Raw genomic sequence first — 27,995 nt, 5'->3', positions numbered from 1 at the left:
GGCAGCATATCTCTGCTGCTTTCTGGGCTCGGCTCCACCGCTATGTTGACCTCTGGCTTCTCTGAGTTCCCAGAGATTAAAAAGGGCAGGCCAGGTCATGAGGAAGAGCCCTTGGTGGCAAAAAAATTAACAGTGCAGAGCCGCAGTAGCAAGGTCTGTAGCTTCCGAGTCTGCTTCCAGCCTGGCAGCCACAGCAGCTTCCCAGCACTGAGCATCTGCAGTGTGCTCAGCCCTCAGCATTAACCAGCCATGAGTCATGCTCTGAAAAATGTTGAGGTGTGGTTTAAAGCCCGAATCTGTTTCTTTTAAGAATAAATGCAAGTCTCCTTTATGTACCCTCTGGTATTTAAGTTTTTCTAAGAAGACTAGAAACTTCTTACCAGGCCTCTTTCTCACATTGTCATGCCCTTTCAGGACCAAGGGTTATCAGGAAATAGCATTTGCAAGAAGTTAACGGAATTAGCTGGCAGAAGTTCACAGGTGGTGAGCTTGGTGCTCCTGCAGCCCTCTGCCGAAGCCGCTCGCAGGGCGATGCTCCCTGCAGCGGGACGCTTTCCTAGCAGCTGTGACCTCAGCGCGTCTCCCACCCCCAGCCTCCCCCCGTGCATATGCCGAGATATTCATATCTTCTCTGTGCTGCGGTCTAGAGGTGCGCGAGGCTCCTGCCCATAGATGATGCACAGAAACACAATGCTGTAAGCCTTGGAGCTGCTGCTGCTGGCCAGGCAGGAGCTCCAGGTGTGGCAGCACAGGGTGGCTGGCGAGGCTGTGGGTGGGAGGGCTCATGATGGGGCAGGACATGGGCTGCTTCAGCTGTTCCTACCTCCAGCTGCAGTGGAAAAGGCCGGAGTGGGGCTAGGCTTGATCGCCAGGCCACGTGCAGCCACTGAGCTATGTATGTGGGACACTGACAGCAGACCTGCCGTCAGAAGCTCCTGTGGGAGCTACTAATATCTGTGCTGGTCTATGGTGAGGCTGCCTGTCGCAGCAGCTCTCCGAGAGGCGCTCCCTGCCAGCCTTCCTGAGCTTCTGCTGGAGCCTGCTTCGGCAGCATTGCTAATGACGTTGCAGCTGCTGATTTTGCAATAGGCACCTACTGCCACTGCCTCTGCTCCCCCGAAAGTGACTGCTGAGGTGCATACAGCTCCCAGTTGAACAAGCCCCCGACTGGTAGCCCAACCTACCGGCCCCCATCCACCCATTGTACATAGCGGAGGCTCCCATTGCCTGCCTTAGGGGATGTGTTTTGCCAGGTCCTGCAAGCTGCCCCTCTCGGGGAGGTGGCTCTGCAGATCACAAAAGCACTTTCTGGGGCTCAGTGGGTCCTTCATGTCCCATCCCCACCAGTCCCTTACTGTGCACATGGAAGAAGAGCGGCAAAGCACAGGAGAGCCCCAGAGTTTCAGCAGAAATCTGGTGCCTTGGTGCAGATCAGCCCCTCCTCATTTCTGACGAGCAAATTTAGTATTGCTGTGCAAACCAAGCAGCAGGTCTAGCCCCTGGGGAGCTGCTGACTGATCACACGCCAAATTGTCCCCGAGTCCCACGTACCCTCCTTGCCCACTGCCTCCGCCCCTTGTCTACAGCATATGTGCACCTGGGGATAGACGAGATTTCTGGTACCACCTTTGGGGCTCTGGTAAATGTTGGGGAAAAAGGATCTGGGAATAGCCCTTCCCACTCCTCTCCCCCAGTTTTCTCCATGGCCAAAAGGCCAGTGATCTGCTTTCTACACTCAGGCAGGTTGTGGTTTCCTGGCATTCCCATGGGAACCGGGACCTTCAGGGGAAACACCAGCTGCCCCAGCGCTGGCAAGCACCCAGCCAGTGCCACTTCTGTCCCCACAAGGTCTCCAGCAGCTTCAGCTCCGTGGCGGAGGCTGCAGCGTGTCTGTGTGTGGCTTTGCAAATCTCTTTCCTCTTCTGTGCAAAGCAGCATGGTGCAGAAGTGCAAAGCTGAGGGGTTGGTACAACAATGTGGTGGGGAAAGGTGTCCTTCAGATAAAATCAGTGCTATATGGGTCACCCCCTTCCCTCCAGCCTGCCCCACAGCACCAGCCAGCTTACACGCTGTTTAGACAGACACAAATTTCCTGAAGTGCCAGCCAGATGCCTTAAGACTGAGGGAAAGCCAAAAAAAATAAACCCGATGTAGCTGGGTGCTTTAATTTGCAGGAAGAGCCAAGCAACAGCAGGCTGGTTCCCAGCTGAATCTTTCCTGCTGTATCAAGCATAAATTCATCAGGTATTCCATTTCCTGAAAAAAAAAAAAAAAAGGCAGAATAATTCACTTCGAAATAAAGAGTAGAGCTATTTTTCCCTCTGACATGGTGAACACAATTACCTGAGGCATGGGAGGCTGAGATAACTCACTTATTCAGCCCGCATTCTCCAAAGAAACCATCATCATTCTGTCAGAAAAGGCTTTAAAAACCAATTCACATCCTGAATGCTAAAACATCACCACATACAGAACCTGTCCTTGTGATTTCCACGCACGCGCTGCAGCATCACAAGCAAAACACACCCAGAGGCAGGGCAGAGTTCATTATTATCAAGGCCATATACACCGTGCAAGCTCCTCTGTTTGCTGACCCTTCTCCCAGTGCTGTTGTCGTCTCCTCGTCCTTCAGGAGCAATTCCCAGCAAAGCAAAGCACACCGGCATCCTGTTAGCAGCCTGTGAGCCACCCTGGGGCTGGGAAAGTGTGCATGGGGAAAGAGAGTCCCAAACTCTGTCTGTTTGGAGAGCTCAACGAAGGGAAACCATAAGCCTGCGCTTGCCCCCAGATATAATCCCATTTAGGAGGCACCCTCCACTCCCACCTTCTCTGCCATTATATAATGGGCAGTGGAGTAATGACCTACAGCAATGCTATTTGAATGGCAGCGGTCCAATCCTGGACTGTATTTTTTTTTTAATGGTGGGGGGAGAGTAGGTTGGCAGAGGGGAGAAAGCGTCAGTTTGGTTTGTCTGCAATCCCTGTTTTGCTTTGGGAGCTTTAGAGGACAGACACATTCTTCCATCTCTGCTAATCCTCCTCTGATACAGAGGATTTTCCTGCCATTAAATGATAGCTTGGGAGAAAAAAATGCCAACTTTTCGGAGACTGACTCGTATGGCTAATGGCAGCCTCATGAGCAGGAGGGAGGACACAGCCACTGCCCGGCTAGGTAAGCAATGTATCTAGATGATTTCTGTTGGGAATTTTAGTTTCTACTGTTTGATGCTAGGCTGGTTACGGTCTTCCGTACCAGCACCTACTGCCTGGGGAGATGGCCAGTCTCTTATTGTTGGTGATCTTTTCCCACCCAGACGATAGCAACCTGCCCTTGGCACGGCTGGTGGGAAGGACGCGGATGAGCTCATGAAAAGGTGCAGCACAGAGCTGCAGGATTCCCTGAGAAGGTCAGTGGTGGAAGAAATATACTTGCCAGGAAGGTGCTGGGGAGTTCATCAGTTTGAAAGCGTGTGGGAGAGGAGCTTTTTCCTTTATCTTCCTTTCTAAACATAGAGCTTATTGTGGGAAAATGATGCAGGGAAATGACAGAGGATGAAACCTGTCTCTGCTCTTCCTGTGTGCTTTTAGATCCCTCAAGTTCGCTTGCCAGACCTGAAATGCCACTAGCGAATAATCAAGGTAATGCTTGCCATCATTTTAAATGGTGAGTATACTCTTATTCGGCATTACCCAGTAGTGGATTAGACAGATCGTTCAGAAAGGTGTAGGTTAAATACTCAATTATTGCAATCATTGTCTCTTTACCCTTCTAAAAATTCTGCAAATATTTTTTCGGCCTCTCACTCTTCCTTTCAAATACTGAATTACTGTAGTATTTAATAGAGCAAAAGAGATCATCCCTGGGCGGCATTTTGTTTATTCCTTAATCTCACGAATATTTTTGACCTTACTGCTGAATTACACCCTTTTTCTTAAACACACATCTCATTTGAGCCCCCTCTGTGTCAGTGAGATGGACGCATCTTCCTGCTGCTGCCCTGTCTGCTGCCACAGCGTAAAAAGCAAAGAACATCCGTTCTGGGAAAGGGAAAGGAGTAAGGAAGGAGAGGCGGGAATGTTTCATGCTATGTTGGTCAGAGGAGATGTGATCAGAGGAGATCTGACCGACAGAGGAGATCTGATCTCCTGTGCTCTGAGCAGCAGCTCTCCTGAGGGTTTGGCGGGGCTCAGATGGAGGATTTTTTCTGACTTCCTTTGCAAGAGAAAGAGGGAGAATTGCCACAAAGCCTGCGGTGCTGAGGGGCTCCTCTGAGCTGCTATTGCCAGGGGATTGTTTCCTAGTTGGATGGTCCTCAAGCGTTTGTTTTCCATGTCCTGCACCATGCAGAGAGATACACTTGTAAATAGAGATCTTAGATGTGCGCTGTGAAATGCCGCTAGCAGAAGACCCAGATTCGGCACTAAAAAACCTTGTGTATAAGGAAAACAGGCTAGACGTGGCGTGGCTACAGACACTTCCTTTATCAAGTGATTAGAGAACAAGCAGGGAGGGGAAGGAGGGGATTTGGTTATCAGCGTGCTCATTCCTACGCTGCACACAGCGTACACAGCTGCTGGGGGAGGTCTGCTCCGAAGGCCAGAGATGTGCCTGAGCTTGGGGTAGCTGTAGCTAAACGTTGAACTCGCTTGGGACAGTCTCACCTATAGGACAGCGTACGTGCATATGCCCCTCTGGATGTCACCCTGAGGCCATGCAAGGCTCTTGTTTCAGCAGCAACGCTTGCATCCATCGTTTCCAGACAGCCACCTGTGGTCAGACATTTGGGAATAGGCAAATCCTTAATCTGTCTGGCCCCCAGTTTATGTAACTGCCTAACAAAAACAACATATGCCCCTGTTTGCAAGCAACAGGGCGGACTGGTGCGAAGGGGAGCAAACCAGGCAGCCCCTGGGCAGGAGAAAGAGCAATCTGAGGGCGGTGCATTTTCCCCCCTCTTGTCCTTAGGTTCCTCACCTCTTGGCTACCCAGGGCCCTGACTGAAGGGGACTTTCCTTTAGCCGTGGCTGTTAGATAAGGGCTCAGGGAAAAGGAGAAGAGCATACAAACAAGCAAACAAAATGACAACCTGTCTAAAATCCTTTCCACTTCTCAAGAGTCCTTCACTATCATTTATCCTTGAAGTGACGCTGTTTTGCTGATTCTCTGGTCATGACAGCATGGCCAGGCTTGACGGAAACTGAATTTTGATAAAGACGCCATAGCTGAAGTCCTTCTGGGATGCTCCCTCCACATATCTAAATCCCTCTTCTACATGCAATGACCAGGTTGGTTCCAACAGAACCAGGCTGGGTGGCTTCTGGGTTGATGTCTTGTCAATGGGGACCTGGCCAGCAACTGATTTTGCAAGTCTCCAGCTTGAAGAAGCCACAGGCAGTGTAAACTCATAAACACAGTGATGTGCATGTTGCCTTTAAAAAGGAGGGATTTGGGCTCACGCCTTTAAAAAGGGCAGAGCAAGTGCAGCTCGAACTGTAGTTTGGTCTGTACATTAAAGCCTTAGAGACTGCAAAAACTTGACGCTTGCTGAAGCTGATGCTTCCTGGCATATCACCTCACAAGTCTGTCAATAAAAATGTCCATCGGGAATACAGCTGTAGTGGGCAATCGCTGTGCTGCAAACTGGTGGGGAAAGGCAGCCCGGCTGCTGGGAGCTTCCCTCTCCAGACAGTCAGCGGGAGCATGGGGGAAAGCCTGTTCCTTGTCCCTTATCCCTTGGGGCCAGACGTGCACGCAGCAGCAACAACGTGATCCCAGCAGTGCTGTAATAAAGGTGGCTGTTGGTAAAGCTGTTGGTATCTCATGTCTCGTTGAAAAAAAAATAAAAGGATTATGCTTGTGTGGGAGCCAATAAACTGCAGCAGGAAAACCAGTCAGTAGCAATACCACAGTTTCCTGCTAGTGACTACGTGGAGAGTTCGCTGGTGTGGCTGCTCATTTTGTTGAACGGCAGGCAGGATGTGCCTGTGAGAGCAATTACAAAATGAGCTCTGCCTTCAGTTCTTCCCCTTGAATGAGTTTATTTTGCAGATGTCTTGTTGACTGGATGTTTTTTTACCCACAAAAATGACTGTCCGTGGAGGCTGATGTCTCCCGTTCCTTTCGTTCTTCTCTGGTTTCTCCCCAAGAGCTTGCTCCTTCTCTTCCTTGTTGTACACGCACCTGCGTGGGACTAACTTGAAAAGAAACCACAATATCCACACACCTCCCGTGCCAGGCTGGTAAAAGAACAAAGCGGCTGCTCCCATCAAGCACAAGGCACTATGGTGACTGTCTTGAGAACTGGCAAAACAGTAAAAGCTGTGCTGGAGGTGCAGAGTATCTCATCTATGATGAGATCATGAAGAAAGCAATTGAACGTATCCCTTAATTTGTTTTTCCTCATACTGTTCTACCAAAACACAGTGGGAATGTGTTTTTAAACACTGTACTGCATCCTTAGCAGCTGATAGTGCTGCAGTGCTGCACCAGCTCGTGGCTCTGGTGGAGAAACATTAGGTTGAATGAACAAAGAAAGAAGCAAAAAGCATGAATTTGATGTGCCCCAGGCAACGAACTGATCTCCCCTGCCCACTGCTGTTCTAGCATACACTGCCCCAGCCAGAAATACTGCAACCCATCCACAGCTGCTGGCCTTCAAAACATCTCTGCCTGTCCCCCTCGGCCAAGCCATGTCCCTGTCAGCTTGCAGAGAGACCCATCACAGAGACACTGAGAAATGTTTAAGTCTAGGTGAGTACCCCTCTTGGGGAGAGAGATTAATCAGGGATGACGTTCTAGATGTCATATACACACCTTCTCAGAGGGTTTAAAAACCCCAGCAGAAGATTTTTAGGAATCTTTCATGAGAGCTCCTCAGTCAGCACTGGCGTGCAAGTCGCGGGTGGCAATTAGCGTGGCTAGGAGGGAGGCAAAGACGGCATAATTTCTTTTTCCTGTCATGGCTAATATATTTTCTAACAATGCATCCCAATTCTCTCCTCCCATGCCTCCGTGGGCATGGCACGTTCCTCCCTGACAGTGATCCTTTGGGTCCCCCATGTCCACGCGGTGTGGGCCTGCGTGCGGTCCTGCCCTGCCAACTGCGTGTGCACCCAGGAGCGGAGCTGCTCCGTCCTCTGCGATCGTGCCGGTCTGGGGCAGATCCCTAGTGAGTTCCCTTGCGAAGCCTCCTCTATCAACCTGGACAAAAACAGCATCAAATTCCTCTCCGAGAGGGCCTTCGGGACCTTGCCTTCCCTCAAATCCCTGTCGCTCAACCACAACAATATCTCCTTCATCACCCCAGGGGCTTTCAAGGGGCTGCCCAGCTTGACCGAGCTGAAGATGGCCCACAACGAGTACATTCGTTATCTCCACACACGGACTTTCACTGCCCTCAGACGGCTGGTCAAGCTGGACCTGGCAGACTGCAACCTTTTCAACATCCCGGACAGGATCTTCATCGAGCTGCCGGCTCTGCAGGAGCTCTTCTGCTTCCAGAACAACTTCCGGAGGATCCCAGGTGCCATCAGGGGCATGGAGAACCTGACCCATGTTTACCTGGAGAGAAACAGGATTGAAGCGGTGGCCTATAACTCCCTGCAGGGCCTGACCAAGCTGAAGTACCTGAATCTGCAGGACAACAGGATAAATGTCGTTCATGAGCGAGCTTTTCAGGGCTGCCAGAAGATGGAGTACCTGTACCTGAACGACAATTTGATCAGTGAGCTTCCAGAAAACTCCTTCGATGGCCTGAGGTGCCTGAAGATGCTCAACCTGGGGGGGAATTTCCTCAGGAATGTTTCCAACACCTGGTTCAGGGACCTGGGGGAGCTGGAGGTCCTCTACCTGGACCGCAACAGGATCAACTACATTGAGGAGGGGGCTTTTGAAAACCTGACCAGCCTGGTCGCGTTGCACTTGAACAGCAACAACCTGACGACCCTGCCCTTTTCTGTCTTCCAGCCGGTGTACTTCCTGGGGCGGCTGTACCTCTTCCGCAACCCCTGGGAGTGTGACTGCCGCATTGAGTGGCTGAAGGAGTGGATGGAGAATTACAGGCTCGTCAGGGATATTCCCTGTGCCTCTCCCTCCTCAGTAGCCGGGATTGACCTGATGGACGTGCTCTACGAGAGATCACCAGAAGGTTACTGTCTTGACCCAGTGGAGCTAAATGTTACGTCCGAAGGCCCGACCCCAAGTGAAGAGCCTTGGTCTACCACGGAGAGCAAGTTCAACAGCCTTATCTCTAAACTCTTGCTCCAGATGGGCCTTCCCGAAGAGGTGGCAAACACCACTGAAGTCTTCGGTAACACCACACAGCTGGATGGACTGACTGATGGCGTTTCTTCTGGGGTGGAGAAAGACAGTGTTGAAGCTGCCTCTTCTTTTTACCTCCCAGCACTTTTTACAGCGGTTGTTTTGCAGATCAAATAGCCCAAGGGCTGCCCGGAGCATGGGTCCTGCTTAAGCGTTTAGTCCCCATACCTACCTAGTCATTAGGAAAAGTTCGTATGATGGGCCTCGGATACATATCTGGCTCCAAACTCTCTTGGGCAGGTTGGTTGGCTCTGGCTCCAGATTCTCCTGGGAGCTGGTGGGATCTGGTTCAAGGACCGGTCCCACTCCAGGTGAGAAACCTGCCCTGTGGGGTCTCAGAGCCTCCCGGACACTCACAGAGCAGTGTGGAAGAAGAGCAATGAAAGAATCTCAGTGAGGTTGAGTTTCGCTTAGAGACATGCGAAGTCCCCTGCTGGGAGCGAAGGGAAGAGGGGTCTGTACGGATGGCGGTGTGGTGCTGTTTATTCCGTTGGACCAACTCCGGTCGACCCAACCATCGACTTTATGAGAGCAAGATGAGGCAGCAAAACCAGACCCTGTCTTTATATCCCCACGGACACCCACACCCGCGGCGGGTGCTGCTGAAGGCTGGTGAACTATTCCTGATTTCCACCAGCGTGTGCGGAGGGAGCGGGGCGGTCCTGGGCAGGGTCCAGGGATGCAGCACTACCCACGTCAACAGGAGAACAGCATCTGAGGAGGGTGCCTGCCCCAGGAGGGTCTGGGATGGGGACAGTGTTTTGGCCATGACTACAGACAGGATTTTGATCCTTTCTCCCCCTGCTATCCTGGCACAGGTGCAGGAGAACCAGACGGGCCCACGTTTGTCAAAACATTCTTCTCTGAGGCAAAGCTATTTAAGCTTAACAGCTTATTAACGTTGTTTCAATGTGTTTTTATTTTTCAATGAATATATTGTTTCAAGGCATATATTGTTTTTATTTGTAGATTATTTCATGGCATGACAGCAGGGCCAGAACATGGTGATGACAAATGCAACCAGGCCCTACTAAATATTTTGTATTTCCACCACTAATGTGTGCCACATAGTGTGTCATATTATGCCGTACTAGCCAACTATACCGTCATTTTGTTTTATATGGCACCTCACATGTTTTGTCTTTGAAATCTTCAGTGAAAGCTGCTAATATGACCAGAAAGAATGATCGTGTTTTATGTATTTGAGCACATTAGTAAAATAATTTGATATTTTGCTCACAAAAATAAATTCACTGCTCAAAACCCATATTTTTTTTGAGATCCTTGAATTACTCTGATGATTTTTTGTAGGCTACTCAAATGGCTGTACATGAATGTCCTTTTTATGGTCTAGAGCAAATGGCAAGCTATTTATTGCAGCATAAAGAATAGACTCTTTAACTTAGAACGTGACCATACTTACATTTGTGTTAAGTAGCAACGCTTTAAAACATAAGTGACTATATAGAAATACACTTCTGTGATATTTTAACTATATTAAATCATTATACATGGTTTATCATATTATGATGTACATGTTCATATGAAATGATACAACATATACAACCATTTATTACTGCTAAAATATCATGAAATAGGAATAAAAATGGAAATGAATTTAAAAAATCTTTCAAACATTTTCCTAAACCTTTCCCCCCCCCAACCCCTGCCTTTTCATGAGCAATTCAACACAAACGTGAACTCCGCCCCTGCCCCAGCTTGGTCCCTGCGGGTGCTGGAGCAGCAGTGGCAGAGGGGGAGCCGCCCTGGCTCGTGCTTTGCTCAGGCGGTGGTTCAGTACGGACGGCACGTTGGCTAAAACCAACAGAGAGGAGCTGCCCTTGCCTCTGCCCCTTCCCCCGGTCACACACCGGTGAGTACCCAAAAACGTGTGCGAAGGACAGGCCAGCTGAAGGTGGCCTTCGGGCATAGAGCAGCTGAAAAATGGTGGGTAATGTACAAATTCATGCACGAAGACCTTTTCTTAGCAGCTCCTGTGCCCTCTTACATCTGGGATTGTCTGGGAGAACTGGGGAAATAAAGTTTTTCAAAAAGGGCTCAGTGCTTCAGCAAAGGTGCCTTGCGTCGGGTCTGTTCACAGCAGCCGGGCTGGGCCAGCCATGAGCGAGAGTTAATGCCCTCGGCCCCACGCAGCACTGGCACCCCAGCACATCTGTGAACAACCCCGTAGCCGGTCCCACAGCCCGTAGGGTAGACAGCTCCGGAGAAAGCCAACATGCGCTCACGTGCAAAATGGCTCTGCGCCCCTGACCTCCCAGGGCAGCTGCTGCACGAAACAGGGAAGCTGCTTTTTTTGCCTGCACATTTTGCCAGCAAAAAGGCGGCATCTCCAGAGGCTGCAAGACCCGTGCCTTGGGGCAGCCTGCTTTGGTCTGCAGCACTCTGTCCCAAAAGATCTACCTCCTTCTAATTAGCACCAGTGATTTCTGAGGACAGCCGAGTCCAGGGAAAACCAAGCCCTCCCTGTTGCGATGGCTCCTCAGCTATCCGTAGCTCAACCAGTTTTTTCCCCCAGGGACGAAAGATGCCAGATGGTTTGATAAATGCTTATTTGACCTGTTCCGTGAACTAAATTCAATGAGTTTAGATTTCCAGGCTATTTATGAATCCATTAATCTTCTTAAGTGCTAAATTCATCTGTGTATTATAAAAGGCTGTTTTTCAAACCTAGTCCAGCCCAATGCTGTAGAGGCGTATTATGTTAAGGATGCCTTTACAGGAGCAGTATTTCATCCTGTCAGGGAAGGTTTATCAATAGGCTTGGCACAGATGGTAGGACGTCGGGCACAAATGGTTGTATTTCACTTCCTATAAGTACGGATGCCTCGTGAGTGAATTGTTTTTATAACCCACATTTTCATTTTCTGCGCTGAAATACGTTAAAGCTGAAGATCATCTGGCTGTGCAGTTATTGAGTATGGCTTTCAAGTTAATTAGTGCTTCAAAGATGCTTCTGTTTTATCTGCAAGAATGGCAGATCTGAAGGTGAAGCACTTTAAAATGTAGGTTTTTAGCAGAGATTGCGCTGTCAGGTGATGGGCAAGGGGGCTGTATATCATACTTTACTGTGTGACAACAGGGCCAGCGGCTTTGGGCATCGATGATTTAAATGTCTCTGGTAGTCAAATACCCTAACTGCTCGCCCCAGAAAGCTTTCCCTGTGCTGCTGTAATACAGCTGTGGCTGCCCAGAAAGTGCGTGGCTGGCATCGCGCTGCACGTAGTGGGCTCCCAGCTTCCCTGCAGCGGCAGGGACAGACTTCATGCTCTCCTGCTCTGAAATCCTGCTCTTGCCTCCGAGCTGAGGGATCAGCGAAGTGTGTTTTCCAGCGGTATGGAGCACCTGGTGTGCGAGTGCTCCGAGTCGGTCAGGAGAAGCCCGTGAGCCTGTGCATTGCTCTTGCTTTGCTCCCGTCCCCTCCGTGTCGCTCCTTCCTCGTAACTCTCGCTGCTCAGCTCGGGCATTGCCTTTTGCGTGCGCTTGCCTGGAAGAGCAGCAGCCTTCTGGGGAGGACAGCGAAGTATGGCTGCTCAGCAGCCCTGACAGGACTTCCAGTGCTGTGAACCCTTGGATTAGACTTGAAGTGCCCGGTTCATTCTTTCACGATCCTTGTTTCTGAGGCCTTAGCAAAGTTCACTGGTTACATGGGTGATGGCAACTCGTAACTACTTTTTTTTCTTTGTTTTGAATCTCTTGATTAGAAAACAAGTTAAATTAGGGATCTGCCTTTTGCATGATTAGTTTGACTTTTTTATTTTCTTGGACTGCACTCTTGCCGCAAAACCGTGCTTCAGCTGGTAAACCTGCTGCTGCTTGTTGCAAGTCCATGGCTCAGAGTCACTTCACAGATCAACGCTATTTTGTGACTGAGACCCCTCCAAAGATGTCACAGCACTGCAGGTCAAGCCCAGCTGAGATGCCAGTCTTAATTTACGCTGGCTTTGGGATGTCTATGTCACTCTGCCATGGGCTGAGGTACTCATAAAGCAGGTTCTGCTCCAGGAGGGTGCAGTGCTGCGGGGCCTGAGGCTGTCCTGGGGCAAGAGGGCAGCAGAAGGGAGGAATCACGAGTACAAGGAGTACTTCATCACTGCTCAGGGCCACATCATCCGCCACGCTCCCTGATGCTGCTCCCACAAAAGCACAATGATGCAGTTGCACTCACATCTTCCACGCACAGGTGAGGGCAAACCCCTAATGGCCTGGCCGCGATGGGGTGAGCATTCCATTGGTATTCATGTGGATGTCCTTCAGGTGAAGTGATGTGATTCCATGCATGGGGGAGGACGTCGTTCTAGCTCTCACCCATGATACCCTTTCAGTGGGTCCCAGGTTACAAAATCATTGCCCTGCACAGACTCTGTACCCCTGTCCCAGGTCAGGCAGAAGCTGGGGTGGGAGCTAGGAGGAAACCTTCAAACAATTTTTTTTTTTTTTTTGACTGATTGGTTGATTTTGATTGCATTGACTGCCTGTAATCTGGAAGGCATGGAAAACGGCTGCAAACATCTGCCAAACCGGTGTCTGTTTGGACTAACTACGAACATTTTCAGCAAAGCCCCATCTGGGAGGGTGATGCGGGCACTCTTCAGTCCTGCCCTCAGCCTGAGGTGCTGGGCATTTACTTGAAGCAGTGGGGAGAGATGTTGACGAATTGCCTGGTGGTAGGATATACCTCCTGACTGAAGCTTATTCAGAGAGCTGGTGTTCTCAGACCAAAGCATCTGAGGTTCTGGGAGAAGGCAATTTGTTTTAATGTATGGTACCTGTTAACACAGTGCTCTTCACTCGTGCAACTGTATTCTATGCTCTATGACCATTGCTATTGAATTAGAAAGGACAAGTGGTCAAAGTAAATAGAAAAAAGAAGTGACCTGATTTTGGATATCATCTCTTGGTCTCAGAATTCTGCCCCTGTGTTGCATTCCTAGGGATCATACTTGGTGTTTAACAAGAACATTGGCTTTATGTCCCTTTTTTTTCACTTTAAATTTACAGCTACTGCCAGTAACCTCCTGTGAAATGTAGCTATCAGTTATTTTGCTTATCTTGTGGAGTCTTACATTGTTTTCTCTTTTGGAAAGAAATATGAAGTCCAGGGTAAGAAGAATCACTGTAAATAAAGATAACTTTTGCTAGAAAGGCAGCAGATGCTGGCCAGCCGAGACTCGGGAACTTCATTGCCAGTTTTGAAGTGGGTTGTTGCGCATTTTAGCTAATTCTTGTCTTTACAACATCTGGCTGCTAGCTCTTAAAATATTTTTGAGTTTTCCCCTGATAATTTTTGTTGTCACAAATTCAAGAGGAACCAAATCAACTGAGTTAAAGTTTCTTATTCCAGAACACTGCTCTTCCTCCTTTGGAGTATATGAAGCCTTGCAAGAAAATAGCCTGTTCACTGCTATTTAATAAAATAAAAATTAAATAATAATAATAAATTAATATATAACACACATATATAATTTTAATATAATTTTAATATAATTTTATATAATTTATAATATATAAATTAATAATAATAAAATCACAAATAAAATCACTGCTGCCCCAGTGTGAGCTTCAGAAGACAGGGCTAGTTTGGGTAAGAAAAAAATACTTTCTAGTTACATCAAGCATACCTTTCTAAATGTCTGCTTTTGTATAGTCAAGGTATGGGTTTGTTGCACGAACACTAATAATATTGGTCCTTCCTTTCCCCCCACTCAAATCTGGTAGACACCCACGGAGTTTGAAGAATCTGCTGCAGTGATCTCCAAAACACTTTTAAAAGAGCTTTATCGAGGATGTTAACCATGGAATAAACACCATGACTTAAAAAAAGAAAGCATCACAAGTATTACTTTAATGGAAAACACGTAGTTAATGTTTTAAGCTTAACAAAATAATCTTAATACTGAAAATGCGTAAGGTCTAAGAAGCAACTGTGTCAAGGACCAGTACCCAGTGGCCAGCTGTTGGACAAGCTTTAGATTTTACATGATGAAGAAGCACCTATAGATCAAAACGTAAAGGTGCACAAGATCAGCACCAAAAGGTCTCTTTGTCTTGGGGCAAAGCTGGTCTTCTAAACTCTAATATAAAGATGAATACAAATACGGCAAATAGATATTTCTGGACAGAATAGATCTTGCCCAAAGCCTGATTTTGTTGACCTTGTGGTTAGTTTAACCAGTCTGATCTTGTGCTCTGTGGTTAGTTTTAGCCTTGAATGCAAAAAGTTCATTACTTCTGCAGTTTTTCTTACCTTTGACCTTCACCACATCCTTTGATTTTTATTGTACTTCCCTCTTCACCTCTCTTTCTTTTAAGGACTGATTTAGAGTTAATTCTTAACTTGCACAGCATAAAACTTATATTCTCTATGAAGAATCCCAAGGCATTTTAAAAGACCTAAACATTCCATTAGCTTTACTATACTCACCCATCCCATGGTTTACTTTATGTGCATATCCTATTTATTTGCTTTTTGGATTAACAGCTAATTTCACTTCGTGCTTGCTCAGCATCTAAGAAGGGGCTTTTGACCTGCGACAGGAGCTTCTTGATGCCTCTTCTGAGGCTATAGGTTTGCAAGGAGACAAGCTTAAGGTGTCCTTCTTCTGCCCCCCCCCCCTTGTTTCCCCCACCCTCCTTTCCCCAGTTGCAACTGCTTGTTCCTGTTCCAAGCCAAAACTTGGCCATGTCCTCATTGCACTGCTGCAGCAGGGCTGGCTGTGCTTGAAACTGGATCACTGAAATGTCCCAGTTAAAAACAACATCTGCCCCCTCCCTCTTTTCTGATGGTTAGGAGCCCAACTATTTCCCCTAACATTTTATGAGTCAGGTTGGGCATAAATGGGTTAAACTGAAGATAAGAAGAAGGAAATGTAATTGCTATATCTGAAAGGAGGACAAGCTAAATTGGAAAGTTCATACTCAATTGCTGGTTTGCACCGTGTGATCTACTCATGCCGGTGTGGATCTGGTGGAAGGTACAGAGAGAGGTGTTCTCCTTCTTCAGGACCCAAATAAATTAACAATTGAATTTAAGAAACACTTCAGCAAAATAGGCCCTACACTATAGTTTACGACACACTGTAAAAATGCTCTTATTCTAGGACTTCTGTCATTAACTCTTGTCACTAGCCCTGCTTAGTGCAAACAGCTTTTTTTGGAGATGACAGCTTTGCAGCTTTTCTGTCTCCTCCCGCATCTCCCCTGAGACAACACGTGAGCAGCCTCTGAGTTGGTCACTTATGTTCTTTAATTAAAATGATGAGCAACAAGTAAACATCTAACAACCGATCAGATCTGACCACGTACTATGAAAATGATCGCTGGGAGCTATATCTGGCTTCAGCTGGAACAGGGGCAAGCTGTGCCTTGGTCTAATACGAAAGGAGGAGCGCAATTCTGTGCACGGACGCAGAGCTTGCCGTGTGGGATCACACAACACAGAGCTGTGGTTGTGTGGGATCTTCAGGGAGCTTCAGCCCACCACAGCCCTGACCTGCACTGTAGCCCAAATGAGGTGGAGGTCTCAGGTAGCGGTCCTGTTCTCCCTCTCTCTGGGACTAGCGCTAGTGTTTGCACAGCTGTGTGACAGCTGGATTAGGAACCACTGTCCCTGGGTCAGTTTTGGACAAAACTGGTTCCCTGAACGTGCTCTTGGGGAATGAGAACACGGGGAAGGGGCTGTTCCCATCAGTAGCGATGGGGATGGATAGTATGGATCTACGGGATGGGGAGTATAGATCCACGGAGAGTATAGATCCATAGTATAGCATAGATTTCAGCAGCCATGCGGACACAAACCTCACAACTCTGAGAATCTTGTCTCTGGGCGTTGTGGCGAGGGCTGCACCAGCGGCTGTTAACCCCTGGAGAGGGGTGAGCTGTGAGCGGCTGCGGAGGAAGCAAACCGCGGGGGTGGCAGGCGCGGGGCCGAGGCAGGGTGCAGCAGCCAGGGCTGCCCCGCACCGCTCTGCGGGCTGGCTCCTGCACCTTGCCTGCAGAGCCGCCTTGCCTCCCCCGTAACCTCTGCTCCTCGCAACCCTCCTGGACGCGTACGGCCCTCGTGTCTGCCCCGGGCAGGAGCTGGGCGACAGGCAGAGCAGCAGAGGACAGGCAGCGAAGTGCAGGCGGTGAGGTCTGGCTCTGGCAGGCGTTTGCTCCAGCTCTGGCTGGGAACGCTGTAGGACATGCCTGTAGCTGAGAGGACATGGACTGTGGGCATTAATTTTTGAATAACGGTTTTATTTTTTTTTTTCTATTTTGCTTCGGCTGAGGGCTGACTCATGGGCACAGGGATACTGGGGAACAGGGAGGAGAGGTCTAGGGAGGCTCGGGCTTTGTGAGGCCAGACAAAGGGACAAGCAAGGTTTCCTTGCTGCAAGGAAGGAGACGCCGAGTGCCTGGTGGGGTGAGGATCTGCTGGACTCACGGCAAACTGCGTCATGCAGGCTGCCGTAAAAATATGCACAGCTCAGTGGGGTTTTACTTCTGGGCTTTTGATGATGACAACAAAGCTGAGTGCACGGTGCCAGGAGTAGGCAAATGGGCAAACGTGATAAATCAGTAACAAAAGACAACTAGCTGTGCGCATATAAATTGGGATGGAGTTGGCAGTAGCAATTCCTCACTGTGCTAAATGATTACGTCTCAATGTGCTGTGACAATAAGATATAATTCAGACACTGTGTGGACAGGCACTGTCTTGATGTACGAGACTGGCAAAGAGTCAGAAGACAAAGTATAGAAATAAATTATAAACTTGCAATCAGACAAAGCTTGTTGTAAATATCTGTGCTGAAACAGGTGATTGATTATTTTAATAGGCAAAAAGTAGCGCTGAAATTTGCAGATGCAGAATTTTTTTAGGCCAGTAAAGCTTAAAGTAGGTTTTGATGAATTCCAAATTACTTGAAAGCCAGGTAATTTGGAGCAACGTGATAGATAAAATAGGTGTTGACATATGTAAGGTAATACATATCGGAAGACACAACCTGAACTGCTCACAGGCATGGCGGGGTTCTTGGGAAGAGACAGACCTGAGAATTGCTGTGAAGGGCTGGTAGATCAGCTGACATAAACCAAACAAAATGCTGTAAGTAACAAAGACTGGGACAGGAAAAATAGCAAATGATAATGCAATAGACCGTTATGCCTTTTAGTAGTACATCCTAATCTGGAATATGTCCAGCTTATCTCTTGCCACCTCAGAAAAGACGTAGCAGAAATAAAGTTTGGTGACAGAAGTAAATGCGATGAGTCATGGAACTAAGATTTCTCATTAGCCAGGGCTGAAAAGACCGGCTTTGTTTAGAAGGAGAGACCTAGCAGGTGGTAAGTCTTGTTTAGATGGAGAGACCTAGAAAGTGGTAAGGTTTGCCTCCTTTCAAAGCACCTGCGAGCCAACCAGTTAACCACCGCCACACAGATCACGGGCAGCGTGGGACACAAATGATCACAACCGAGAGACGAGCGAGACAGCTCCGCTCTGTGCCACAGGGCACAACGGCCTTCACCAGAGGGTCCCCCGGGGATGTGGAGGTTCACTTTGATTCACGGGGCTTTTCTACTTTCTTCCTCCTAGCTGTCACTTTTGAGAGTGGAGCTGGGTTCCCCTGTCCTTGGCTCGCACCTTGTCTGCGGTGGGTCCTCCGGCGACTGCTGACAACCATTACAAGCGAGTCTTAACTGTGGATGCTGTGACACCGAGGTCCAGCTCAGGACACATCTGGCCCAAGGTTAGCAGAGCGCAGAAGGCGATGCCGCTCCCGAGGGCCTGTGTCAACTCCTTGTCCATCAGGACTGTAGTATTTGCCAATTTAATCCTATCGATGTATCTAAATCTAATTTAAATTGGCTAATGTCGTCCAATCCTCCCTGAGAAAGTAAACAAATATAACAGACCACCAACTGTTTTTATTCAGGTAACGACATACGAAATGTTTACTCTTACTACACTGGTACGAACAAGTTTGCCCACCCATCGGTGAGACAGCGGGAATGGTGTCAGGAATACAGGAGTTCAAACGGAAATAAACTAACTTTGCAGCTCCATTCAAAGAAGCTGGACCTTTGTAAGAGTGCCCTTTGGGTGGGAAGGAAGGTGCCAGAAGAGCAGGGACAACTTCCTCGTGCGCTACACGCTGCTCTCATAACAGGTTAAAAATCCCATCTCCGGAGGAATTCAGCAGATCGGCAGCAATCAGCAGCTCTGGCTGAAATTTCGTTTCCAGCGTTCCCCTCTGGCCCCCAGATCCCTCTTGCACGGATGGTGAGCCTTAAGCCAGGCTCTCCCTGCTCCTGCTGAAGCTTTGCATGCAACGCCTGCTGCACAGACCTTGTGCTGGCTGCTGGCACAGGAATGAATTTCGCCTTACACAACCAATTCACAGGATAATGATCTGCATATATGGTTTTCTTTTTAATGAGACCTACCTTTGTGGATTTCCAGGCACTCCCTCTTCATCCTAATCTTCTCTTATTTATTTAGCGTGGGTGGGTCTTTTGATCATTTACTTTGATCTCAATTCACCCAGACACCTCACCTTCTCTTTCTAAAAGACTTGCTCCTTTCCCTCAGTCGTCTCCTACTTATTGGCTCCTGACTAAATGCAGGAAAGCGAGATACCAGCCCCTGCAATATTATAATAGTATAATTCTAATAAAATTTTATTATTCAATATAGACTATGAATTACCTTAAAACCATAAATTTAATATAAAATATAATTTTATGATAAAAACTATAATAGAAAATTATGTTATGTTATGTTAGTAGTGATGCTACAGCTTGAGCAAGTTGAAGTTGAAAGTGATGCTTAGAAAAGGAGATGTGGACTTCCTAGGTTGGCCTTTAAAAAATAAATGCTATTAGAATGGGCTAGTAGCCACCAACGCAGCAAATATTCTGGGCTAGATATAATGTTTCCAAAATTATGTCAGGCTATGCTAAATTTGTAAAGTCTTATAGCAATAAAACCACAATTTGTATGTGACTTCACATGCTTTTATGCTACAGTCCAGTAAGAGACCTCCAAGCTTTATAAACAAGACTTAAATATTTAAAACTGGACTTAAACTCAAGATTTAAATGTAAAGTTTCAACAGTTTGGCATTTATGGCAACATCAACCAATAAAAACCACCACGTAGCCTTCAAGTGTATCATAGATGGAACCGAACTTTTTGAGAGGGAAATTTTTTTCATTCAGTCACTAAAATGGGACAAAGTGTTTGTCAGAACCAGCTGGGAAAACAGTGACAAACCAGCCAGGGGGCAGATGCAAGGACTCCAGGAGAAGGAGCGTTGCAACCCGCGTCACACTGGAGAAGACAAGACAGTTCAAAAAACAATGCCCCAAACCCTCAAAATGGAAATAAACCACAGATTGCTACAAGCAACAGCTATAAAGTTACCTACATCCCACAGATTGCGAGGTCCCAGATTTTAAGCTCTGTGAGCAGCTTCCTTGGCACAATGAAGCCTTCCTGGTGAGTGTCTACCCCGAGCCAAGAAAACCCTCCTCCCTTCTTCCAGCCCTGGGAATTTCTCATCTCTCCGTCTTTGGTCAATGGAAGATCTTACACAGGATACTGTTTGTGCAGCTTAGTATTAAAAGGGCTAGTTAGTGTTTAATAGCTCTGATTTAAGGACTTGCATCTCATGGTGGAAACCTGCCTGTCTTTTGGGCAGACAGTGGACACCACGCCTGTATCTACAGCACCTACTGAAATCCAGATTTGGGCACCGAATGTTACTGTGATGGGGTAAAATCTCTGATGAAACTCCAAGTTACTTTACATGGAACGTGCCTGCAAACGCTGCTCAGGGGCTGGGGACTGTTCAGCCTCACCATCAGCTTTAAGTGCCGGAGGAGTTGTTAATACCCATATATTCTGGTATCACTTCACAGCCTTACCTATGCTTGACACTGTAAAACACGTGGTGAGTGTCAGGTCTTTATCCACTTGGCTTACAACCTTAAAAAGATAGCAAGCGACAATGCAGGAGAGGACGTGCAGGGAGAGGTGAAGTGACTTACCCTGTCTTGCACAGGCAGGTGACTCCTGGAGTCAAGCACAGCTCTCATGTTCCCAAATCCGCTGCTCTGTTTCTGAGCCTTCCTCTATTTATTTTCTCTGTAGGCGACTTACCTTTCTCTTTGTTCATTCGATCCTACCGTTTAATTTCTATTGACAAGTACCTTATAAATCCAAATCGGGTTGGGTATGAACTCCTGAAGATAGTATGTGGATTACTTAAGTGAGGTTCAGGGATTTTCAAATGACAAGAAGAAAAAATCCTGGTAATTAAAGTCTGAGTTTAGACTGTCTTGCTCTGTGGATTGAATTCGCTAGTTTACAGTCACCTTGTTTCTGATCTCTGGTATCCAGAAAGACGCATAATTTTATTTAGTAAAATGTTTTCTGTTGCATTTTAAGTTTTGGGCTTTTGTTGTTGACTGTTGCCCTAGACTGGGGCTGAAGGTCTCAAAGTTCGTCTCTGCTTCAGCAGTCTTGCGACCGGTTTCTTTGGGGGGGGCTCTGCTCACAGGCACAGGGGTTTCTCCAAAGAATTCCCCAGCAAATCCAAACTTCCCTGCACAGTGACTGTCGAGATGTGTCTGTCCTGGACAAGGCCAGGCTCTCTCTCAGGAGACAAGAGACACCAGTCACTGAGCCCTGACCCCCAGAGTCTGTAGGATTTAATCCTATATACCATTCTGAGCAGCAATGTTACCCTTCCCTCATGCCTGATTACTGCACGCAACCAAGAATAGAGTTTGTGAGACTCAGGCAGAGAGGATCTCATCGCCGTGTGGATCCTAAAAGGTCCTTTCTACTGCGAGACTCAGCATGCAAACTCCACACAGCACCGGAGCCTACGAAGCAACCCATCTGTTGCACAGCTGGGACAGAGGGCAGGAATAAGAAAGTAGATAGCAACACCCTCAGTGATCTCCCACTTTTAAGCTAATTGTTTTAATGATCAAAACACATAAATATGTTAAAAACGTATTAATGAAAATACATGGCTAGACCGCAAGTCAAAGCTTCTTGGAATTATTGTCTGTTGCCTTCAATGGATTAGTATCACACTGAAGGAGTACTCCAAATTACAGGCAGAAGGAAAACATTGAGCCCAGCGACGCATACACACCAGAAAGCTAAAGCTTTTTCTTTTCTACCTGAAGTCTTGCTAATTTAAAATCACAAATTGTAACAAGACAATGTTGGCAGAGTGGAACCCTGAAACTGCCGGCACTAAAACCCTTCCACGGCAGACCACGGCAAAGGGCAGCTGCTCAAATCAACAAGGTATTTTCCTGGAAGCAGGATCTCTCTCCTCTTGCCTTCCTAACACTTGGGAAATACCCCAAAGGCTTTACTGAAATGCTTATTTTGGTAAGTGAAAACCCAGAATATTTTACTTTAGGAGAGTCATCATGATTAGCTAACTAGTGAGTTTTTGAGACAAATCTGCTTTTTATGCATTACAGAGTTTATTTGTATGTATTTTTTTTCTAACACGAAATGAAAAAAACCCCCAGTTTTGAAAGTTTTAATAATAAACAGAAAATAACCCTGTGGAATTTATCTTCTTTCACCTACTGGGTAACTTCATAAATCTTTACTGATTTATTAAACAATAATCTTTACTGGGTTATGGCTTTGACACAGAGCTGTTGCTTTTGTTATATCCATCCTAGTAAACAGAAATGGCTGTAAGGCAGAGTAAGGAGATGCTTAAACATCTAAATTGTTGAATTTAGTGAAAAAGGACTGAGTTTAAAACATTTCTGTGTAAGCCTGGGATGGATTCTTCAGCATTCAGTATTATGTGCTGTAACATTGTTGTAACCTGTAATATTTACCATTGATTAAGACAAAATATTCTACAAAACTCTTCATCGATCTCTCCCTCCTCCACATCTCCCTCTGGTTAATATGGAGATGAATCTTCAAAGACCTTTTGTGATATGGATACTAAGTAATACAGAGAGGGTAAGACGTGTTTGCCAACTGCTAGGAAAACACACCTTAAAATCAAGTTTCCAAGTGTGATGCCACCCACTCCCCCTCCCCTCAGTTACAGAAAGACGGAACCAAGTAGAAGACAATTCTGCTATTTCGCGTCTATTTACATTTCTTTTCATATGTTCAATGAATTAGTCCCATAGCAGATCCGGGCATGGGTTGATGCCATGGAGTTCTCCCTACCCTGCTGCGTCTCTCTTTTGAAAGCCTGGTCATGCTTTTGACGTATTCCCTGGTTTGTTAACGGTGACATTCAGCACAATCCGCATGTTATCCCTGCTATTTTCAGGGCTTGCCCCACCACCACGACCATTTTGTGAAAAACAGTGAAGGCGATGACTCCATCTGGATGGCTGGCAATGGAGAAAAACAGACTCATGTTTCAGCTTCAGGATGAGTTACACTTCAAACCAAGCAAATTCCTGCCTTCCCCTTGGGTATTCCCTTTATGCAAATAGAAAAATTAGCTAAGGCTACTGATAAGGGAAAATTTGCAATTACTTTGCTAATATTCAACATGAACTCTTTCAAGGGTACAGCGTGGAATGTGCTACTAGTTCAGTTATCTTCCACAACACAAAACCAGGCTCAAGTTACATATTAATCATAAGAACATATGGTAGAGATGTGGCCAGATTTAATTTGCTGGTTACTGATCTTCCCATGGCAGTTGCTAAGAAGAGATACAGCAGAATGCATGGACATGCATATACACTCCCCCCCTCGCCCTTTATTTTTTCTCAGAAAGGTTAAGACTACATGAAAAGCGATCAACTTTCTAACTGTCTAAAATCTTAACTGAGATTACAGCTACAGGAAATATATTTCTGAGGTAAGAATTAATTATTTATGTAACGTACAGGTCTGGGAAAGAGGCTTTAAAGGCCTTTAACTCTGCGGCTAAATCATAAGAAGTCAAAAAGCTTCTGTACTTGCTTCAGTCCAGCTTTCACAGGATGGGAGCAGAAGACTGCTAAAAAACACTTAAGGGGAAGAAAGTAAAAATTACTGTAGGTGTACTAACTGTGTGCACCAGCAAGTGAAAAACCCATAGTAAACATTTAAATATTGGAACTGGCTTTGTATTCTTTTTGTGGCGTTCGAAAAAATACACTCCCCTCTACCTTACGCTTGTGCACTCATCCTCATGGTACGCACACAAGGCACAATCATTCAGGAGAAGTTACTTCTGCCCTGCTGGTCTGTGAGGTATTTCCTGTTGTGCAGATATTTTAATTTATATGCGACTATTTGACATAATGTGCAGCAGTCTCCTTGGTAAAGAGTTAGGGGTATCTCTTAGCTCATTAAAAGTAGTGAAGAAACTAGTCTGAGAGGCAGGCTTATTAAGAAAATGAATATGTTTACATAAAGAAAGCAGACTTTTTGTGGTGTCTGCTTTAGCTCATACTCTGTCAATTTTGCTTATAAAAACAGATGACTCTTAACTCAAGTCAGTCGAGAAATGTACTTTTCCTGTAGTTTTCACAAATCCTCTTCTACCAAGAATTTTAAAGCCTGAAATGGAGTTCTAACTGCCTTCATTAAAGATGTTGAGCACTAATTGCGGTGGAAGAGAATGGGACCAGAACTGTTTGCATCTAATATTTCAATCTAGGTTTGCAAAAAACAACGTGAGCTTTGGCAGCATTTCCAAGTATTTGTTTAAATAATAGCACTCTCAAATAATTTCCTTCGAGAAAATAATAAAAATGGAACAAATACGGAAGTTAGTCTGTGCATTAACTTTTCCTAACGGGTCTAGCATCCAGTTCGCTCCAGGTCAACGCTGCTCAGGCTGTAACGTTTCATCTTCTTTGTTGTCCCTTCAAAATCAACTGAGTAACCTTGCTAATGAAGTTTCTGAAGTAGGTAGCAATATTTTCACTTAGAGGCTAGTGGCACAGCATCTTTCCTGACCCAAATCAAATAAAAAGAAAACCAATGCTAAAACACATGGAAGAATTCAGTTTTGGTGATGAGATTAAAAATGTCCCTCTGATTTTAAATAGTTGCATGCTGTGGGTTGCATGACAGTGGTCAGGATTGTCTAAACTAAGGTTACCATTTCCATGCAATAATCTTACCACTCTGAGACATTGAATAACCTAGTGTACTTTTATTAAGTAAATGGAAGCAGAGGTTAATGAACATTTATTGGACCAACTTAACACCTTGAAATCACAGGCATCAGTCAGACTGAGAGGCAGCATACTGGTAAGATCAAGTTTTCTTTACAAATCTAAGAGCCCCTGTACAAAAATAAAGTATAAAAGGGGCAAACAGAAATATTTGTTTCGTCCCAATCCCAGGGCTGCTTCTGAGGTCACATTCAGCATAAATTTAGAGAAGTCCAAGAGGCGCTCTAAATTATGCAGTGATATTTACAGTACTAGGAGGACCCTTCTCCAGTTGGAGATTGAAAAAAAAACAAACCAAAAAATCATTAACATTAGCTCTGCACCTGCATGAGTCTTCCCTATGCAAGCGAAGCTTCCAGCTGAATTTATGGCAGCCTTTTGCCCTTTAGGTACCACACAAATAACAGAGACGCATCAGAAGGGTTTGGGCAGGGTAGGAGGCAGGGGAGGCATGGACTGGGCAGACTGAGGAGTCCTGGGCTGGCTCTGGGCTCCCTGGGACTGTGCCGAAACCAGTTCACGGAGCTCACTGGGCTGCGTGGCTCAGCTGTACTTAAAGCCTAGGGGTGTTCCAAGTTAATCTGTTGCTACTGAAGGTTCCTACAAGGAAAACAGTCTGTGGTAAAGAGGAGGCAGGACAGTACGCTAACTGATGTGCTTTACAGTTTTTGTCTCTTGATAAAAAGCTAGACAGCCAGAATAAAAGAAACAAAGCTCTCCAAGTTAGTCTTTCTACTGTGTAATATTAACTGAATGGTAGCTCCATTTAAGAGAAGAAAAGCGTATTATAGTTACATTAAATCACTACTTATTGTCATCTACATAAGGCAGAAGCACCCTCATGGGCCTTAGGAGTTTTCTTTCCTTACAGGCTGGATACACAGAAACTCCAAGAAATTTACATTAACAGAGTCAAAAGTGTGTAGTCAAAACATTTACGGTGGACTATACCCAAATTATCAAAATTACTTTACCTGGTTAATGTCATAAACATTTGAGATGAAGAACGTGTCACTGAAGTCAGATACCAATGCTTACCAGAGAAGAAGTTTGTATTTCTAACATCAGAAACACTCCACTGCTTGGTTTTCAGTAGGTCTTCCCATCTTTGTGCTTTACTGGGAAAAGAGGTAGTTTTGAGAGTGAATGAACCTGTCGCTTCGATGAGCTCAGCTAGCCTGTAACACTACCGCTGCAACAGCCGATCCGCAGGAACACCTGCTAAGGTTCATCCAGGACTAAAACGACACGGCACGACTACTTGAAAAATTACCTCTTACTCACTAAATAGTTCACAGTTTGCACCTATCCCCTCTTACAGGGGCTAAATTCAGAACAGATGAGCAGCTGTTATTACTCCCATAGGTTCCCTCTTACTCGCTGGCTGGCTTATGGGAGGCCCACGCAGGTAAGTTTCTCATCGGTTAGTTTCCAGCACTCCACAAACTACGAACGCAAGGGACTCCGTCACAGTACTTGTTCTGGGACGCGGTCGCAGAACTGTGATTCCAGCTGTAGCGTACGTGGGTTCAGCAGGTCGGGTAAAGCGAGGGACCAAGTTCCTTCCTGCGCTGCAGGCTACAAGCTGTGCTGTGAACGCTGCACAAAATAAACGCCGTGCCTGACCTGGCTGGATGGGATGCCTAGCTGGACCTAGGTTTCGCCTACGGGTTTTACAAGAGTAGAGATTGGACCACCCGACCTGCAGTAGGAATAGGCAGGAGAAAATTAGCAACCTATGCGCTTCATGGTAATTACCCCTATGATCAAGGTTCAACCATGAGAACCTTTTCTGATTACACATGCAGTGGTCCCAAACAACTGGAACAGCCCACAGATCAATTACAGCTGACAGTTCAACTTTGAGGATAAATCCTTTGAGCACACTGTATCATTTTAATATAAACACTAAACTCCATACTATACAACAGCACAGCCAACCAAGCTTTGCAGATAAATCATTTGAAGGAACACCCTATTTCTGACACCTAAAAAGAGGTGGCAATGCTTGCTTCTGCTAACCATTTTCAGAAAAAAAAATGCAAACCATCTGGGCCAGCGAGAGCCTGAAGAAGGGAAACAAAACACCAGTTCATCACGTGGTTAAATTTTCTTACTTGGCTCTGCTCTAATTCTAAATTAGTTGAACTTGTGCTCGTACAGGCGGAGCAGAGCCCCTGGAGCAGACTGCAGGCTGCGCCCCTGCAAGGGCCTTCCCTTGACAGGCTTTAAGAAACCTTTTCTCACTGCACGAGTCACTGATTTGTTCTTGAAACTCCCTGCGATGAAATGAAGGACCCAAAAGCATTCAATTGTTGAACACATAAAAGGAAGTATATTTAAAATAAAAAAAATTGGTCAGACTGTAGAGTCAATTACCATTTTTAAAGGAATTTACAGGGCTGTTGTAGATGAGTCTTTTGGAATAGTCAGTTTATCGCAATGCCTAAACTGGTTTCTTCATTGCACAGTATTTTCTTTTAAAATGTGTGCATTTTTAAACAATTACATACATATTAAAAATCAGCATTTCTTTGCTTAAACTTAATTAAAACGTTAATACTCTCAGACAACACAGATCTGAAATGGTGAAACCAGTAATTGCCCCCTCCCACCTTACAACAAATTAAATTGAGACAAAATTACAAACACATTTCACTACATGATTATTATTAATAAAAATCAGTTTGTTTTCTTTTTTTATAAAGTTGCCCAAAATGCAAGGGATGTGCATAGGTTTACAACTTAGTCAGAATAATATTTTACTTTATTCCCTTGGGTACGTGTTCCCATGAACGGAATGTACTTTGCTGTAGATTACAGGTTTTATCAACACAGATACACCAACGGCATGAACGCTTGCGACTGTCCACATGCATTAAGAGTCAAGACCCAATTTTGAATTTCTAAAAGTTTTACAGAGTTCTTCAAAGAGACAGTATCACATTATCTGGATGTTACACAAAAGTACTTAAAAATACTATCCTAGAAAAAAAAAAAAAGCGAAAAAAGGCCTTTAAAATTTATGAATTTGTTTCATAACCACTAGACTAATTACTTCAAATAAATAAAGGAAAGCAAAGTATTCCAATCCATAAAATCAGACTCTAAAAAGAATGTAGTGTTCCACCCCCAAGTTAAGGTAACAGAATCATATTATTATTACTATTAAAATAGATTATAGAAAGCAGCATCTATTTTGTGCAGTTTTTAGGGGCCCTTGAAATAAAAAGCTATGATTTCCAAAAATATAACATTCCAAAGGACTGAATAATACATATATTTAAAGATACATTTTATTAAAGTTTAGGAGAAATGATTAAAAAAAGATACTGTCTCTTTAAATTAGTGTTTAATTTTTTTTTCCCCCTCCTCCTATCTATTCGGACATGACAATAATTATATTTTAGGTCACACTACATCTAGGTAGTCTCTAGGGGCCAAGACCTGTTGACACAAGGTCAATAACGAAGAGGTTTTCCATGTA

General features: G+C 45.7%; 1 protein-coding gene across 1 annotated transcript; it reads left to right on the top strand.

The window, feature by feature from the left end:
- Nucleotides 1-3,016: 3,016 nt before the first annotated feature.
- NYX (nyctalopin) lies at nucleotides 3,017-9,656 on the top strand. Its single transcript, XM_075491880.1, has 2 exons — nucleotides 3,017-3,639; nucleotides 7,041-9,656. The coding sequence occupies exons 1-2, from the start codon at nucleotides 3,543-3,545 to the stop codon at nucleotides 8,435-8,437; spliced, it is 1,494 nt and encodes a 497-aa protein (XP_075347995.1). The 5' UTR covers nucleotides 3,017-3,542; the 3' UTR covers nucleotides 8,438-9,656.
- The last annotated feature ends 18,339 nt before the right edge of the window (nucleotides 9,657-27,995 follow it).

The sequence above is a fragment of the Mycteria americana genome, chromosome 1 (genome assembly GCF_035582795.1).
Source record: "Mycteria americana isolate JAX WOST 10 ecotype Jacksonville Zoo and Gardens chromosome 1, USCA_MyAme_1.0, whole genome shotgun sequence".
In the NCBI taxonomy this organism is placed as follows: Eukaryota; Metazoa; Chordata; class Aves; order Ciconiiformes; family Ciconiidae; genus Mycteria; species Mycteria americana.
Note: the sequence above shows the minus strand (reverse complement) of the source record. Positions and strands in the feature narration are given on the sequence as shown.